This window comes from Saccopteryx leptura, chromosome 5, assembly GCF_036850995.1.
Source record: "Saccopteryx leptura isolate mSacLep1 chromosome 5, mSacLep1_pri_phased_curated, whole genome shotgun sequence".
Lineage (NCBI taxonomy): Eukaryota > Metazoa > Chordata > Mammalia > Chiroptera > Emballonuridae > Saccopteryx > Saccopteryx leptura.
In genome coordinates this window covers 50,235,501-50,254,211 of record NC_089507.1, presented here as the reverse complement: position 1 = coordinate 50,254,211, position 18,711 = coordinate 50,235,501, and the positions used below count along the sequence as shown (strand labels likewise).

General features: G+C 36.8%; 1 protein-coding gene across 1 annotated transcript in view; it reads left to right on the top strand.

Moving 5' to 3' along the window:
• UBA6 (ubiquitin like modifier activating enzyme 6) overlaps window positions 1–18,711 on the top strand; it is a 106,678-nt gene that overhangs the window by 41,210 nt on the left and 46,757 nt on the right. Inside the window, exons 9-14 of the mRNA XM_066384644.1 lie at window positions 1,872–1,995; window positions 6,588–6,691; window positions 8,395–8,457; window positions 9,213–9,289; window positions 9,871–9,937; window positions 17,526–17,669. Of these exons, the coding sequence (XP_066240741.1) occupies window positions 1,872–1,995; window positions 6,588–6,691; window positions 8,395–8,457; window positions 9,213–9,289; window positions 9,871–9,937; window positions 17,526–17,669 (579 nt within the window). The remainder of the gene's footprint in view (window positions 1–1,871; window positions 1,996–6,587; window positions 6,692–8,394; window positions 8,458–9,212; window positions 9,290–9,870; window positions 9,938–17,525; window positions 17,670–18,711) is intronic.

Below are 18,711 nucleotides of genomic sequence, written 5' to 3'. Positions count from 1 at the left end.
AGACAAAGAGTAAGGAGAGGAGGAGGGGTGGAAAAGCAGATGGGCACTTCTCCTGAGTGCCCTGGCCGGGAATCGAACCTGGGACTCCCTCACACCAGGCCGACGCTTTACCACTGAGCCAACTGGCCAGGGCCTAAGCTGTTGTATTTTTAAAACATTATTTAGTGGAAACAAAAAGTTTTAAGAATTAATTAATCTTCAAATCAAAGTCTTTTGGTATCAGGTTAGCTTAGTTTTTTATTCCCTAAAAGAATTGGAAAAGTTATTATGATACATTTTTACTCCTCTTCGTAGCCTAAGTCATTAACTTCATTTGCACTTTTTATAATCAATTTACACTAAAAGCTCAAAAGAAGCCAACATAAGTGAATGATAATATGCTTTTAATAGTATTTGTGCCTCTCTCTTTATGCTTTATTTATTTATTTATTTATTTTTTCTGAAGCTGGAAACGGGGAAAGACAGTCAGACAAACTCCCGCATGCGCCCAACCAGGATCCACCTGGCATGCCCACCAGGGGCGACGCTCTGCCCACCAGGGGGCGACGCTCTGCCCCTCCGGGGCGTCGCTCTGCAGTGACCAGAGCCACTCTAGCGCCTGGGGCAGACGCCAAGGAGCCATCCCCAGCACCCGGGCCATCTTTGCTCCAATGGAGCCTTGGCTGCGGGAGGGGAAGAGAGAGACAGAGAGGAAGGGGGGGGGGTGGAGAAGCAAATGGGCGCTTCTCCTATGTGCCCTGGCCGGGAATCGAACCCAGGTCCCCCGCACGCCAGGCTGACGCTCTACTACTGAGCCAACCGGCCAGGGCCTATTTTTTAACCTAATATAATGTTGTCTTTATTTTTTTTTAATAGAAGTTCATTGAAAAATTCTGTGTATCTCTCTGCTTACAGAATGGGTTATATTGTTCAATCTTTTACCTTCTGCAGTTGTTTTTAGTTTATTCATGAGAATATCATACAGTTAGAATAAGTCCCAAGGAGAGTATAGATCCTGGTATTGCATTGGTATTTTCTTTTATTGAATAGTGCAGGAAATGTGGAAGTCATCCATAAAGAATTAGAAACTATCGTAAATGTATGCATTTGACTTACCTGTGAGAAATTATTTCTCATTAAAAAATTCTTTATGAATTGTTTTTCTTGAGATACTAGCAAACCCACATTACATTAATTTTATCAACATGTTTGTGATCATAATTTAAATTATTAAGCAGCAAAAGAATTTTTAGAATCTACACAGTTATGAAAGAATTAATTTCATTAGATTTCATGTAGATTAAATTATCACCTTATTCAAGCAGCATATAGGATTATATGCATTTAGGAAATATCTGAACCTTTGATCTGTCTCATCCATCCTCTGGTGAGATAAGCTAATTTGTTTCTATTTTTATCCTGGGAAGTGGCTGGGCTATATAGCATGTCTTTGCTTTAAAGTGTTAGGTAAGCTTTAAAGTACTAGTTTCCCAAATTTAAATCTGCATCTTCCTTTCTTCTTACTTTTCTTTAATCTTCAAAGTTAGACTCTCATCTTTTATGCACACAGTTACATTTGGTAACTTTTGAGTGTTTTTTATAAAGTACCAAGAATCTTTGAATCTAAAATATTTGAACTCCTATGTACAATCTCTATTTCCTCCAAGCATAGAAATTATATTTTAATCATTTTTAATAAAATAATAAATTGATATTATTTTGTGACAATTCTTCAAAGACTTGCTTTTACTAAGGAAGGAGAAGAATGACTTGGAATTTTGGGGACTGTTTGAGAATTTTATGATTACATGGTAATTTTTGTGTGAGATTTAGAATTTGTAAAAAAAAGTAGTACATGAACTTGTTTGTTAGTAGATTGCTCTTATTTTTAGGCCAATCCTGGCATTGTCACTTGCCTTGAAAATCATCCTCACAAACTTGAAACAGGACAGTTTCTAACATTTCGAGAAATTAATGGAATGACAGGCTTAAATGGATCTACACAACAAATAACTGGTAAGTTGACATGTTTTATTAGTTCATTTATTCTTACTTATTCTGTACTTTCATAATTCAAACACTATACTCACTGTTGAGAATACAACATCAACTCAGAGAGACATGATGCAGTTTTCAGCCTCAAAACATTTCATCTAAGTGAGATGTTAACATTAAGTATTGATGGTATAACAGGCATTCTGGGAACTCTAAATTTAGCAACGAAATCGACCCAATTTTAGTGCCAAGTAGTACAGACAAGGTGTCTTTATTAAAATTCAAAGATTGTATTGGCTTAGGAAGGTGATGAAAAGATAATTAGAAAAAAAAAGAAAGAAAAGATAATTAGATGCAGAAACAAGCAGAGATAAGACAATTCAGGGAACTGAATGATATACTATGGCAGGGCTGGCAGTGGAAGTAGAGATAGCAAGAGTCCTAAGACATCTCGGAGAAAACATATATATTTTTCATGATGGGTGAGTACTGGACAACTTATTTATTCACTTAGGAAATGCAAGAAAGGGAGAGGATTTGGAGAAAAGATAATGAGTACAGTTTTGGCTTCTGGAGTGAGGTGACAATGAAATATTCTAGTGGAGATCATATGTTTTTGGTCAGTTACTTGGATAAAAGAAATGAATGGATGTTACTGCAGGCAAGTTTGTGGGTTTGTTGACAAGAAAGAGAAGGAATCTGGTTTGTTTTTTAGCGGACTAAGGTGAGATCATTGCACAGTGGAGAGTGAAGATGCCAGGACCAGAGGGAGATTTGAGGAGAATAAACATTTTAAATAATAGGATTATCAGGCACCATTTAGGGCCCATTTGAAGTTGAAAATAATGAATTATAGGAGTTTTAGTCTGCATAGTTTGTGATTTTTTTTTCCTGCAGCCATGTTTAAGAGTTAAAGATATTGCTAGACATGCTGAAATTCAAAGAGGACAAGTTTGTACCTGTGTAGCTGAGGGTGATTCAGTTTTATCTTTAGCACATTTAAAAGCATAATTATATTTACTGCTGTATAGACTAGTAAATGGATTACTTTTTTTTTCTTTCAATGACTACAAAATGGATTCTTAGGAAAAGAAAAGGAAAAGTCAGTCCTTGTTACAAATTCTTTATAGAAAAATAACATTGGATCTATATTTAAGCATCTTTGATAACAAAACTATTGGATTTTGTTTCCCAGTCTACATCTATGTATGTGAACTACAGATTTACATCATTTGTATTAAAGAATTTGTATAGCCCTGGCTGGTTGCCTCAGTAGTAGAGAGTCAGCATGGCGTGTGGAAGTCTTGGGTTCAATTCCCAGTCAGGGCACACAGGAGAAGCGTTGATCTGCTTCTTCCCTCCTCCCCCTCTCTATCTCTCTTTCTCTCCCACAGCCAAGGCTCCACTGGACCAAGTTGGCCCCAGCGCTGAGGATGGCACCATAACCTTCCATTAAGCACTAAAATGGCTCCTGTTGCAATGGAGCAACACCCCAGATGAGCAGAGCATCGCTCCCTAGTGGGCATGCTGGGTGGACCCCAGTTGGACGCATATGAGAGTCTGTCTTTCTGCCTCCCTGCTTCTACTTAAGAAAAATACAGGGGAGAGAGAGAGAGAGAGAGAGAGAGAGAGAGGAGGGAGGAAAGGAAGCAAAGGAAAGGGAAAGGGAAAAGAAAAGAGAGAATTTGTATATGCTTTTGCAAATAATGATGTAACTAGTCATTTAGGATTATCTTTTGTTAATTTGGCATCCCTGCCATGGTGGGTTGTGATGATGGATCAGACTCTGAAGGATACATATGAAAGGAGGAGCCCCTGGATATCAAGCAATGAAAATAACCAAAACTCATATTTTATCCCCAAATTTCTTAGGGCAGAGATGGAATATTTAAATATAGTAGTTGTTTATGAATCTTTTTTTTTTTTTTTTTTTTTTTTCATTTTTCTGAAGCTGGAAACAGGGAGAGACAGTCAGACAGACTCCCGCATGCGCCCGACCGGGATCCACCCGGCACGCCCACCAGGGGGCGACGCTCTGCCCACCAGGGGGCGATGCTCTGCCCATCCTGGGCATCGCCATATTGCGACCAGAGCCACTCTAGCGCCTGGGGCAGAGGCCACAGAGCCATCCCCAGCGCCCGGGCCATCTTTGCTCCAATGGAGCCTTGGCTGCGGGAGGGGAAGAGAGAGAGACAGAGAGGAAAGCGCGGCGGAGGGGTGGAGAAGCAGTTGGGCGCTTCTCCTGTGTGCCCTGGCCGGGAATCGAACCCGGGTCCTCCGCACGCTAGGCCGACGCTCTACCGCTGAGCCAACCGGCCAGGGCTATGAATCTTTTTTTTTAAGAGGAAGGAAGATAGTGAGACAGACTCTCACATGCACCCTGACCAGGATCCACCTGGCAACCCCCATCTGGGTCCAATGTTCAAATCAATCAAACTATCCTCAGTGCCCAGGGCTAACGGCTCACACCAATTGAACCACTGGCTGTGAGAGAGGAAGAGGAGAGAAGGGGGAGAGGAATGGGAAGAGAAGCAGATGGTTGCTTATATGTGCCCTGACCAGAGATCAAACCTGGGGCTTCCACATGCCAGATTGACACTATCCACTGAGCTAACCGGCCAGGACCATATGAAACGTTTTTTAACATTATTAATTGGTACTTGTTCTAGAGTAATTTTCTATTATTTGAAAAACATTTTTCAATAACTAAAAAAATTCGTGCTTATTGCAGCTATACATATATGTATGTAAAATATGTTACATACTGTTTAAAATGAGTAAGCTACTCCCCTCTTCAGAGGTGATAGAAGCTAAGTTTGGTATTTATTCTGCTGATCTTTTTCTACTTAATTACTTAATGGGAGAAAGGGCTTACTGTTTATTTTGATTAATTTATTTAAATAAGGAAATAGTTCAAAAACAATAAAGGCCAAATGTTTACAATGAAAACTTTTCTTTCTGCCTATGGCTTCAACTCAGTTCTCACCCATTCAGCTGGTTCTTCCTTTATTGTGTGTACTACTAGGCTTTCCTTACACTTTTTTACATACAGTGTATCATATTTTGCATCTACCCTTTGCCTTTTCACAAGCAAAATAGCTACATGATCTTTTCACATCAGTAATTGCAGAACATTCTTTTTGTTTTTTTCCTTTAAATGATTTTTTTAAGATTTTATTTTGATGTTATAGAGAGAAGAGACAGAGAGCAAGGGTAGGGAGAATAAGGAAGCATAAACTTATAGTAGTTACTTTCTCATATGTGCCTTAACTAGGCAAACCTGGGCTTTTGAACCAGTGACCTCAGCACTCCAGGTCAATGCTTTAACCGCTATGCCACCACAGGTCAGGCTAAATTTTCTTTTATAGCTACATGATATTTCATAGTACAGTATAATTTTTATTTGCATTTTACATATTATGAATGAGAGTAAATATATATTCTTCAGTGTTAGGGCTATTTCTTTTTTTTCTTTAATGTGAATCATCTGTCCTTTGTCCTTTTTCCTGTTGAGTTGTTATTTTTTTTTTTTTGTATTTTTCCAGAGTTAGAAGCAAGGAGGCAGTCAGACAGACTTCTGCATACACCAGACTGGTATCCACCCAGCATGCCCTCCAGGGGGTGATGCTCTGCCCATTTGGGGTGATGCTCCATTGCAGCCAGAGCCATTCTAGCGCCTGAGGCGGAGGCCATGGAGCCATCCTCAGCTCCCGGGTCAACTTAGCTCCAATGGAACCTTGGTTGCAGGAAGGGAAGAGAGAGATAGAGAGAAAGGAGAGGGGGAAGGGTGGAGAAGCAGATGGACGCTTCTCCTGTGTGCCCTGACTGGGAATCAAACACGGGACTTCAACACACTGAGCCAGGGCCTGAGTTGCTCATTTTTTTTAAACATTTCTTAAAACTTGTAGGGCATATTTGTCAGGCATTTTTTATACAAATTTTTCTGGTTTGGCATTTGACTTTGCTTGTGATTGGCTTTTACTGTGTTTGTATAATGCCAAATTAAAATTTTTCCTTTTATTACTTTTGAGTTATGAGTAGAAAAGCCTTTCTCACTGCAAAGTTTTAAAGAAGTTTTTCTCCCATGCTTTTGTCTTAATATTTTTGGCATCTTCTTCCATGTTTAAATCTTTTACCCATTTGGAGTACTCTCCTAGATAGCATTATTCCCCAAAGATTTATTGAATATTTATATATTTCCTCACTGGTATGAGGTACACTCTCCTTAATTGGATCCCTTATGAGTCTATGTCTGAATTCTCTAATTCTGTTTCTGTGCCTGTCTGTACATGAGCCCATATCCCACTTTATTAATACCTACTTAGGTGTAAATAGTACCAATATATTAATTATTGAGGCTTTATATTTAAATATCTAGTAAACACCTGTCATTACTTTTTGTTTCCTTTGTGTTTTCTTGGTTATTTTTAGTCCTTTCACATTGGAAAAATAATTTGTCTAGCTCTCTACACTTCTTCCCACCCACACACCACCTCCCAAGAAAAGATTTATACTGGGATCTTAATTTTGTAAATTAGGGAAATTAACATCTTGATTATAAATCTTCACATTTAAATACCTATATCAGTAAATAATGTGTTTTTTTCTTTTAGTGGTATCACCGTTTTCTTTTAGCATTGGTGATACTACAGAACTGGAACCTTATTTACATGGAGGCATAGCTGTCCAAGTTAAGACTCCTAAAACATTTTATTTTGTAAGTATTTTATTTCTGCTTAAAAACTATTTCTCTACAAAAGTAGTGTGGCAGAAGAGAAAAAAGTAATAAAATAGTTAACCAAACAGTTAAAGACTAAACAGATTTTTTAAAAATTTGTACCCACTTTGAGGAAAATTATATCAATCTAAGGAAATAAACTGATAGCAAAAAAAAAATTTTACAGCTAGAATACCATATGCATATAATTGAGGTATATAAATTACCCAATATAAATTGAGATATATAAAAAAAAGGATCTACACCTTTGTGAATCATCATAGTCATACTTCTTTCTTACAGTTCCTTCATAAGACAAAAGATAAAAGGAGTATTTTTCTTGCATTGTTCAGAGAGAAGGGGGAAAGAGAGAGAAGCATCAACTCTTTATTCCACTTAGTTGTTCCATTTAGTTGTGTACTTGTTTATTGCTTCTCATTCATGCCCTGACCTAGGATCAAACCCATGACCTCGGTGCTCCAGTGTGATGCTTTATGCACTGAGCCATCCAGCCAGGGCTGAAAGTAGTGTTTTTGAAAGATTTAACGGGCATCAACACTGTGTATATTTTATTATTCACTTAGTTACATTTTTTAAATGAAAGGAATATTTCTTTTAAATTTTAATATTTTAAATTTTAAGACACAGTATATGTGTTGGAAAAATAAAGTAATTCCTATTGGCTGCCATCGAAGGGAAAGTGTAAATATCTGGATAGAGAAAATGTAGAGGCTATATGTATTGAAGAACTCAGAACTCTCTTGCTGCTTAAATCCTTAGCTAATGCATTTCTGCTTTTTCTGGCAAGTTCTCAAGGTTTTAACTTGATTGTTTTTCCTTTTCCAGAATAGTTATTAACTACAGTGCTTTACAAGGCTTTTCAAGCCAAAGTTAGAAGAACATATTAAAATAATTACTGATAGTCAAATCTGCCCCTGCCTTCCTCCTTTCCCTGTCCCACATTTTTTAAACTTTTTTTTTATTGAATGATCTTACAGAGTGAGGCAGGGGTGGGGAACGAGTAGTTGCTTCATTTTAGCAGTTGCTTGTCATATAGCCCAAGGTTTCAAACCTGCGACCTCAAGTGTTCTAGTTCAATATTCTATCCACTGTGCCACCACAGGCCAAGGTCCACATAGAAAATTTTAACTTTGAGTATTCTAGTCTTGTCAGGCATAGCAAGACTTGATACCTTGATACCAAAAAAATATGGTAGCTTTTTAATTAAAACAATTTTTTTTTTCAAATATACAGATGTTTTTATCATTTCTTTCCACATTTATTATGTGGATCAGGTTGTCTAATTGCATTTAACATTAAAAAAATAATGAAGTGTGGTAATAAGACAAGGGGTAATAGGAAGAATGGTAACTATTTTATATTTTAGTTAAAATATAGTAGCCCAGGCTCTTGGTCATTATGGCTGAGCATCAACATACCAGTGGAAAGGAGACTTTTAGTACAAAAGCGTTCTGTGTCCTGTTCAGTTGATTTAATTTAGTAGCTCAATCACTGTTAGCTCAGTAGATCAGTGTATAAATTATTCTTAATACTACTTAAAGAAACAACAAAAAACCCGTAGTAGCCCAATCTTATTTATTTCAGACTTTTTGGAAAGATCCATTACTTTTAGTGCTTAATATACTTTGTCAAGTAATGACTCATTTGCAATGGAGTAATTATATTGTTTTATTTCTATTTAGGAATCATTGGAGAAGCAGATAAAACATCCAAAGTGCCTTATTGCAGATTTTAGTGATCCTGAGGTAAATAAAGACTTTGGAGGTTTTAAGAGAGGCAGCAGAGTGGGGGGTTGTGATTGGTAAGAGGTTATAAAGTTAAAATGAAGTAACCATTTATATATCTTCCTATAAGATTTTCTTAATAAAGTTTGTATTCATATACATAAAGTTGACTCCCAAGGATTGAAAATAGAAATTTATATTATGGAGAAATGTTAGAACAATTGGAAAAAGTTTTATAATGATATATTACCTTTGATAACAATTTCAGTAATTTATGCAAAGGTGATATTAGTAAAAGATTTGACCTATGTAGTTTTATATAACTCTTTTTCCTCAAAACCTTGGAAGCACTCTATTTTTTTTTTTTTTTTTTTTGAACACTGGATATAATTTTATAGCTTTGAATTTATTTGTGATAAGGAAAGAATTATATTAACAGTTTCCAAATTTGTAAATGTTGATAAGGAAAAAAGCAGTGATCTTGTACAAACGTTTTGTTGGTGGTTGTTCAGTTGTTACTACTCTTAAGTTTCATATAGATAACCTAGTAAGAACTGGTCATATCACCTGGGATTGAAATTTAGATCTGTTGCTTAAATACTGCTTTATTGCCTTATAGTCAAATCATTTAACTTAAGACTTAACTTCCTGCTCTGTTAAATAGAGATAATAGTATTAAGCTAATTCATTTATAGTAACAATTAAATATATTTTAAAATCATTAGCACAATGCCTGGCACATGTTACATTGACCAATTTTTTAATGTTCTAAATAGGCACCTTTACAGATTCACACAGCTATGCTTGCCTTGGACCAGTTTCAGGAGAACTACGGTCGCAAGCCAAATATTGGGTAATGTTCTTTGTTTGAAGTAACCTTTTTCTTTATTACAAAAGGAGTATTGCAGAAATTATAGATTAAAAAATTTAAGAAGTAACTAAGCCTCTTATAATTGCATTATCAGTTGATACCCCAAACTATATAAACATTATTATTACTTCCTGGTCTTTTAAATCTGGTGGGAGTGGAGAGATTAATATATTAAATTGAAATTATAGTAAACAAGAATTTTCTCATTTTGAAGTGCTCAAAAGCTATAACTTTTTAAATAAAAATCTGAGAATAATTGAATTACGAATCCACTGTGGAATTTTTTACCTTCTAGCTTATTAAGTCAGTAGTACTGTTGCAAAGGGTTTTTACCTTATATATTTAAAACTAAGTCTTATTTATGTAGTGTCCTATATTAGGTGAGCATGATTTTGAAGTAATTATTTATAAGCCAGTATTCAAGTCAGTAAAGTATTTTTTGCTCCTACCTATTGGCAAATTTTTACATTTTTTACATAGTTTTAAATTTTAGATTTGCATATGACCTGTTGTTTACAGCAGTTGAGAAAACTGAATTTGAGAACTTTTGTTATGAATCCTAGATGCCAAAAAGATTCAGAAGAGCTGTTGAAACTGGCAGTATTTATAAGTGAAACCTTGGAAGAAAAGGTGAGTATATTTTATATATTAATTTTCTCTTACCTTTTGAATCCTAGCTTTGCTACTATTAACTCTGACAGTAGACAACTTACTTGACTTCTTTCTACTGTAATTTATACATCAATAAAATGCAATTAACCTGCCTCAGGATTGTTGTGAACGTCAGGTAATTTAATTTTGTGAAGTACTTAGAAGAGTATGTGGCATATAGTAATTAGAATTTGCCTCTGCTGCAATATTTTTAAAAATATTAGTATTATGTCTTCTGATTTACTTGGTTTCTTAATCCACTAACTCACCGTAAAGAGTCGTTAGCTTTTCTATAAATCGTCTATTTTATAAATTACATATTCATATTTTTTAAATGCATTTTGCATATCATGTGTGGATATGTCACCTAGAAAATGGATTTTTCATGTTATGGTGCCGGTGCTTGTTGGCCAACAGTTTAATTTTAGCAGATATAAACATAGCAATGTTTGTGCACTTATTTGAAAATTGTGTTGTTATTTTATCAAAATGAAGGAGAAATAAAAGTCTTGACATTAGTAATAAGAATAATATCTCATTTTATATTAAACCAAAGAAGAAAATAATAAATGTACTGAACAATAAATTGCTAGTCATAAGTGAAAGATCTCTTATTTCATATTTAGTGGTTAGAAAAATGTATGAGAGGTCAAGAACTGTATGGTGCCACTCATGTGGGATATAAAACAAAAAGTAACAAATGAACAAGCATATAAACACACACAAAAACTGACTCCTAGATAGAAACAACAGAAAGATGGTTACCAGAGTTAGAAGGGTCGTGGGGGGTTGAGCAGGAATGAAGAGGTCGAAGGAGATCAAATGCAAGATGACAGATGGAAAGAGACTAGACTTCAGGTGGGGAGCATACACTACACATGTGATGTATAGAGTTATATGCCTGAAATTTATATGCTATTAACCAGTGTTATCACAATAAATTATACAATAAAAATGGCCAAAAAATAATAAAGTTAATAAAAAGTATGAAAGCTAGAAATAGATTATTGAAATCTGTGATTAAGAGGAAGGATGTGATTAGGGATTTATCAGGTTTATTGGAATAAAATTTAAAGTAAATTTTACCCTATTTGAAAATAGTGTACAGTTATTTATACAAATTCTGTATATAATTAATTCAACTTGACACAGTGAATTCAGTGTCCAGCTGTGTATCCACCACTACAATTAAGATATAAAACATTTCCATAATGCCAAAAGTTCCCTTTCAAAGTGCCTCTTTATAATAATCACCGTCTTCACTCACAACTAAAACATAGCAACCACTATTATTTTGCCTTTTCCAAAATGTCATATAAATGTAGCCTTTTGATTCTGGCTTTTTACTAAATACAATGATTTTGAGTTTTATCCATATTGTTACATGTTCATTCCATTTTATTGCTGAGTAATATTCCATTTTACAGACAAGATGTACTACAGTTTGTCTCTGCACCAGTTGGTAGATTTGCTTTGTTTCCAATTTTGGCAGTTATGAATAAAGCTGCTACAAACATGTGCATGCAAATTTTGGTTTGGACTTATATTTCTCTTGTCTGGACACCTAATATATGTGATACTCTCTTACAGAGTCACATGATAGATATATATTTTAATTTTTTTTAGAACTACCAAATTGTTTTGCAGAGTTGCTTTCCATTATACATTTCCACCAGAAATGTAGAAGAGTTTGAGTTGCTCTGCATTCTTTCCATAACTTTGTATTATTGTCTGTTTGTTTGATTTTAGTCATTTTAAAGTATGTGCATTGGTTTCTCATTGTCATTTTAATTTGCATTTCATTAATGACTGAATTTGAGTATCTTTTCATGTGCTTATTTGTCACTCATATCTCTTTTTAAACTGTCTTTTCAAATCTTGGTCTACTTTTTGATAAGGTAGTTTGTTTTCTTTTTAATTGAGACAGTTTATCAGATACTTGTTTTATACATATTAGTTTATATTCTGTGGGTTGTCTTTTCCTTTATTATATCCTTTTGAAAAGCAGAAGTTTTTAATTTTTTTTTAATTTTTTTACAGGGACAGAGAGAGTCAGAGAGAGAGATAGATAGGGACAGACAGACAGGAACAGAGAGAGATGAGAAGCATCAATCATTAGTTTTTCATTGCGTGTTGCAACACCTTAATTATTCACTGATTGCTTTCTCATATGTGCCTTGACCACAGGCCTTCAGCAGACCGAGTACCCCTTGCTTGAGCCAGCGACCTTGGGCTCAAGCTGGTGAGCTTTTGCTCAAACCAGATAAGCCCTCGCTCAAACTGGCAACCTCGGGGTCTCGAACCTGGGTCTTCCACATTTCAGTCCGATGCACTATCCACTGCGCCACTGCCCGGTCAGGCAGAAGTTGTTGTTTTTTGTATTTTTCTGAAGCTGGAAACGGAGAGATAGTCAGACAGACTCCCGCATGTGCCTGACCGGGATCCACCCGGCACACCCACCGGGGGCGATGCTCTGCCCCTCTGGGGCGTCGCTCTGTTGCGACCAGAGCCACTCTAGCGCCTGGGGCAGAGGCCAAGGAGCCATCCCCAGCGCCCAGGCCATCTTTGCTCCAATGGAGCCTCGGCTACGGGAGGGAAAGAGAGAGACAGGGAGGAAGGAGAGGGGGAGAGGTGGAGAAGCCGATGGGCGCTTCTCCTGTGTTGCCCTGGCCGGGAATCGAACCCGGGACCCCTGCATGCCAGGCCGATGCTCTACCACTGAGCCAACCGGCCAGGGCCCAGGCAGAAGTTTTTAATTTTAAGATCAATTATCTTTTGTGGTTTGTGTTTTCTTCTTTAAACCCAGAGTCACAAAATTTTTTCTCCTATGCTTTCTTCTAGAATTTTATGGTCTTATGAATTCATTTTTGTATACCATGCAAAGTATAGCCCAGGTGTACATGACTATATTTTGAATTCATTAGTTTTGTACTTTTGTGAGTTCATTATTTTTTTTTACATCTTGCCAGGTATATATAGATCAAAGTCTTTTGGGGGGGGGGGTTGTATATGAATATTTAGTAATTCTAACTGTCTAAAAAACAGTTCTTTTCTTACTCATTTTTCGTAACTTCTGAATCAACAATTTATTGACCATGTAGGTGTAGGGCTATTTCTGAACTCTCTATTATCATCTGATTGTTTCTGTTCTTTTGCCAGTACCATCTTATTTTGATTATTCTTGCTTTATTAATCTTAAAATCAGTTTTAGTCTCTAATGTGTTACTCAGAAAGAGCTCAGAATTACAGTATTCCCTGATTTCTTACATGTTTTAAATTTTTTCTGTAGCCTTCCTACTAGAAAGGCAGCTGGAATGGGTACAAAATTCTAGACTCTTTTCCTCAGTGATATCTTTGTATCTTATCTGATACCAGCTTAATTTTATTACTCTTATAAGTAACCTGGTCTTTTTGCATTGAGACTCTATTTTTTTCTATAGTTTTTCATCTGTAAAGTCTAATCGTTTTACCAACTTATGTCTTAAGGTTGATTGTTCAATTTTCTAAAGTACAGTGTGTCCGTAAAGTCATGGTGTACTTTTGACCGGTCACAGGAAAGCAACAAAAGACGATAGAAATGTGAAATCTGCACCAAATGAAAGGAAAACTCTCCTAGTTTCATACCTATTTACTGCAGTTCGATGTGGGCTCACGCACACATTTTTTAGGGCTCCTTAGGTAGCTATCCCGTATAGCCTCTACAGACTCATCACTGACTGATGGCCTACCAGAATGGGGTTTCTCCACCAAACTGCCAGTTTCCTTCAACTGCTTATCCCACCAAGTAATGTTATTCCTATGTGATGGTGCTTCGTTATAAACGCGCCGATATTCACGTTGCACTTTGGTCGCGGATTCGAATTTAGTGAGCCACTGAACTTTCCTCTGTACTGTCCACATATCGACTGGCATGGCCGTGGGCTGCTCCGCTGTATACACGGTGTTACGTCATCATCTGTGCATGCACACATGCTGCCACATCATCCTACAGAAACTGGGAGGGTTTTCCTTTTATTTGGTGCAGATTTCACATTTCTATCGTCTTTTGCTTTCCTGTGATGGTCAAAAGTGCACCATGACTTTACGGACACACTGTATACTGTGAGCCCATTTTGAAACAGTTTCAGATTTTCTTTTATTTATTTATATCTTCTCTTCTTTTGGGGTAGAATGTATTATTTTATTTCTTATTAAATTTCTGATAAAGTAGAGTGTTTTCTGTCTTCTGTTTTCTCACATCTCCCAAGTGTTTGCTAAGGATATATAATCACTAAATAAAATTTCCTCTGCCGCCCTGGCCGGTTGGCTCAGCGGTAGAGCGTCGGCCTAGCGTGCAGAGGACCCTGGTTCGATTCCCAGCCAGGGCACATAGGAGAAGCGCCCATTTGCTTCTCCACCCCTCCCCCGCGCTTTCCTCTCTGTCTCTCTCTTCCCCTCCCGCAGCCAAGGCTCCACTGGAGCAAAGATGGCCCGGGCACTGGGGATGGCTCTGTGGCCTCTGCCCCAGGCGCTAGAGTGGCTCTGGTCGCAACATGGCGACGCCCAGGATGGGCAGAGCATCGCCCCCTGGTGGGCAGAGCATCGCCCCATGGTGGGCGTGCCGGGTGGATCCCGGTCGGGCGCATGCGGGAGTCTGTCTGACTGTCTCTCCCTGTTTCCAGCTTCAGAAAAACGCAAAAAAAAAATTTCCTCTGCCTTGTAATTAGTTTGAGAGAGATATTTTAAGTAGGTGAAATGTTTTGATTCTAACTTGTTTCCTTCTTACGTTAGCTTTATAAATTTTATTATTTATTTATTTTTTTTTTTTTTTTTTCAGAGACAGAGAGTGAGTCAGAGAGCGGGACAGACAGACAGGAACAGAGAGAGATGAGAAGCATCAATCATTAGTTTTTCATTGCGCATTGCAACACCTTAGTTGTCCATTGATTGCTTTCTCATATGTGCTTTGACCGTGGGCCTTCAGCAGACCGAGTAACCCCTTGCTGGAGCCAGCGACCTTGGGTTCAACCTGGTGGGCTTTTGCTCAAACCAGATGAGCCCGCGCTCAAGCTGGCGACCTTGGGGTCTCGGACCTGGGTCCTCTGCATCCCAGTCCGATGTTCTATCCACTGCGCCACCACCTGGTCAGGCCTTACATTAGCTTTATATGGTAAACTGATATTTCTGCCTATTTTTTGTACAGGGTAAGGGTTTTCGGGTTTTTTTATATTTCTACTTCTAGAACTCCTCTCAGGATACTAAAAAGGAGTTTCTTTAATGAATGGTAGTGTGTTTGTTTGTTTTTGCAGGGGATATGTATATGAATTGGTGTGTTTGCAGATCTTTGATTTCTGCCAAATCTTTATAACTTTCCTCTTTCTTCTTTAGCCTTTTCTGTCAAAGAATGTTTTCCCCTTTCTATTTATATCACTTTCTCCCAGAGAAGTTCTTTCACCATAGCCGTTGTTGAGATCTTCCAGAGTACATACATGATTAGTAGTTTTTGCACTTAGTGTGAGACCTTCTGCTTTCGCAGGATGATTTTGACTGCTTTGTCACTGTTAAGCCTTCGATTCTCTTTTCTGTGATTACATGCTTCCTACTCTGTTCAGGTTTGCAACAATATGAAGTCTAGAAATAATTCTATTGGAATTTGGTGGGGTTTTTTCTTTTTACAGGTAATTTGAAGGTAATAATGTTCTTTGTTTCCTAGTAATGCTGAAGCCCTGGCACTAGTTTATTTGTCTTGTAGATATGTATCTTCTTTTGGAAATTGTGTGGGGAAATATATATTTAGGCCATTGTCATTATGCTAGGGCTTCTGTTAACATTTTTTTTAATTTATTTTTTAAATATTACTACCACCAATATCTGCATTTATAAAGTACAACTTAAATGAAATTATAATGAGTTGAGTTTAGTCCTAAATAGTTGAAAAATAATGATACAAAAAAATTGAAATGGAATGGATAGAATATCTAGATAAGATATCTAGATATGAGCCTGTTTTTTGTATCACAGGTATCTTTACAAATGTAATAAAAACCTTCCCTCTTGCCCCCTCAGTGCACAAGTACTATTATTTTGCATAGGATTTTAGGAGATCAATTGAGCCAAACTTGAATACTAAGGTTAAGATTAAGGTTACTAATATTGAAAAAATTGGAAGAGAAAGAGAAGGCAGAGCTTATGAAGAGATCTTTGTCACAAATAAGAAATTGTACTAAAATAGTTGCTCCAAAATCCAATGTTACCTTTAAAATACTAAGAAATATTATTTTAAAACATGTTTTGGTTTTTAAGTATAATTAGGAAAACCTTGTGATGATTAGCTCTTAGATTAGTACGAAACGTGCTATGACTATGATCTTAATTTTTTTATAAACTTCCTTTTTTCAACATATTGTTTCTCACACTTTTTATTTACCATTTAGAGCAGGGGTCTCAAACTCGTGGCCCGCGGGCCGCATGCGGCCCGCCGAACAATTTTGTGCAGCCCGCAGACTAATCCACGAAGTTCAAAATATTTTGGATAAATTTAAGTAAGCCTAGGGGCCTACTTGTATTTCTCATTTCTCTAGCATCCTAGCTAGATATTAGCTTAGTTAACAGCAGTTGTGATGCGAACTACAGTTTCTGGTCTTTTTGTGACACTGAGTAAACTGCATGTACGATTGTGCTTGTTGTACTGATTTTTTTTTGTTTTCAACTGCAGTGAGAAAAGTGTTGCCTAACAGTTGCCTTTTGTAGACCTAGTGCGGCCCGCCGAACGGCTGTGATCTTGCTCTGCGGCCCACATGCTGAGTTGAGTTTGAGACCCCTGATTTAGAGCATAAACTGATAACTCATCGTTTTTAAGGGTCTTTTTTTTTTTTTTTACAGAGACAGAGAGAGAGATAGAGACAGACAGACAGGAACGAAGGGAAATGAGAAGCATCAATCATCTTTTTTTTGTTGCGACACTTTAGTTGTTCATTGATTGCTTTCTCATATGTGCCTTGACCTTCAGCAGACCGACCCCTGCGCTTGCTCAAGCCAGCGACCTTGTGTCCAAGCTGGTGAGCTTTTGCTCAAACCAGATGAGCCCGCGCTCAAGCTGGCAACCTCAGGGTCTCGAACCTAGGTCTTCTGCATCCCAATCCGACACTATCCACTGCGCCACCACCCGGTCAGGCGTCATTTTATTTTTATATCCAATTTTCTGTGTTTAAGGTTTTCCATCGTTTTTATTAAAACGTGTTTTTTTTTTAATTCCAGTTGTTTCTAAATATTTACAGACATCACAGAACTGTTACTTAACAAAAACTATAAATGTTAGATATTTCAGTTAATTCTAAATGGTGCCCTGGTGTAACAGTCAAAAGCAAAAATGGCAGGTGCTGATAAGAAAAATACTGCTTAGGGTAACACGCAACCGAGTCTTTTATTGCGAGATTAGAAGTTTTTTAGGACTTAAAATCTATTTAGTAGAGAAAGTGAGTTACTTTTTTTTAAGTTAAGCAATAATAATTATCACATTAGTTAAGTCATTGAAATTTTGAGCATACTGTGTGAATACCGTTGTCTTTCACGGCTTATTATGTTTCAGCCTGAAGTAAATGCTGACGTTGTGCGCTGGCTCTCTTGGACGGCTCAAGGCTTTTTACCCCCACTTGCCGCAGCAGTAGGAGGTGTTGCCAGCCAAGAAGTATTAAAAGCTGTGACAGGGAAGTTTTCTCCTTTGTGCCAGTGGGTTAGTTCTGTATTTTAATTTATTTTATACTTAAGATTTATTTATATATCTATATAATGAATGTCTACTATGAATTTTAGTATTAATACATTATAAAAGCTACCTTAAAATGTTTTTTGATTCATGAGAGATGTGATTGATAAGCCATCAAAACTTAATTCTGTGATTGAAACTGATCCTATCATATGTTGAGGTTATTTGAGTGTAATCCAGGTTGTATTCTAGGATATATTTCTCTAATATGAGAGTGAGGGAATGAATTTTCTATCCTTATACTTAGTCTGTTTATTATTACTTAGCATTCATGAGCTCTCAGAACCCTTGAACTTGTCCTGTGGAATCTTTGGCTTTATATACTATATCATAAGATTCCTTTTTCAGGCAGAAAGCAATGAATGGTAGATTTGAGGAAAAGATAGCATAAAAACATCATGAGATGCAATTTTAAAAATCCCTCATTTCTGTTACCAGAAGTAATAATTGGCTGATAGTATCAAAGGACTTGCTTCAGGCCTTTACTTTTTTTGAAAAACTAAACATTTATCATTTTTTTATGTTTTAAGAAGTACCCACATACTGCTGTTTTGTTGCTGAATTATTTGGTTTATTTTAACTGTACAATTTCATTTGTAAAAGTCTGGATTAGACATGGCTGTTAACAGCATGGGAAATAATATAAATTATGTTAATAATAAAGATTCTGTGTTACATAAGTGAGTAATAACCTTTCCGTCATGTTCAAATTTAGCCACATAAGTATCTTACCTTTCTCATTAACTTAAACTAATTCTTTTTGGTATAAGTGACAAATAGCTGAAAAATAAACATAGATTAGGTTCTTTCTTATCAAAGAGCAATCAAATTACTGTGGAGGCGTAAAAAATAATTTTTTTCTCACATTCCACGTTCTTTTAGCAGAGCTTATAATCAAATTAAGAGGAGACAGATTACCAGGAGAAAATGTCTAAAATTTATTGAGGATGTACCTGTGGGGTACCATAAGAATATGAGACTCCAAGGAGGCATTGGGCGAGGGAGGCAG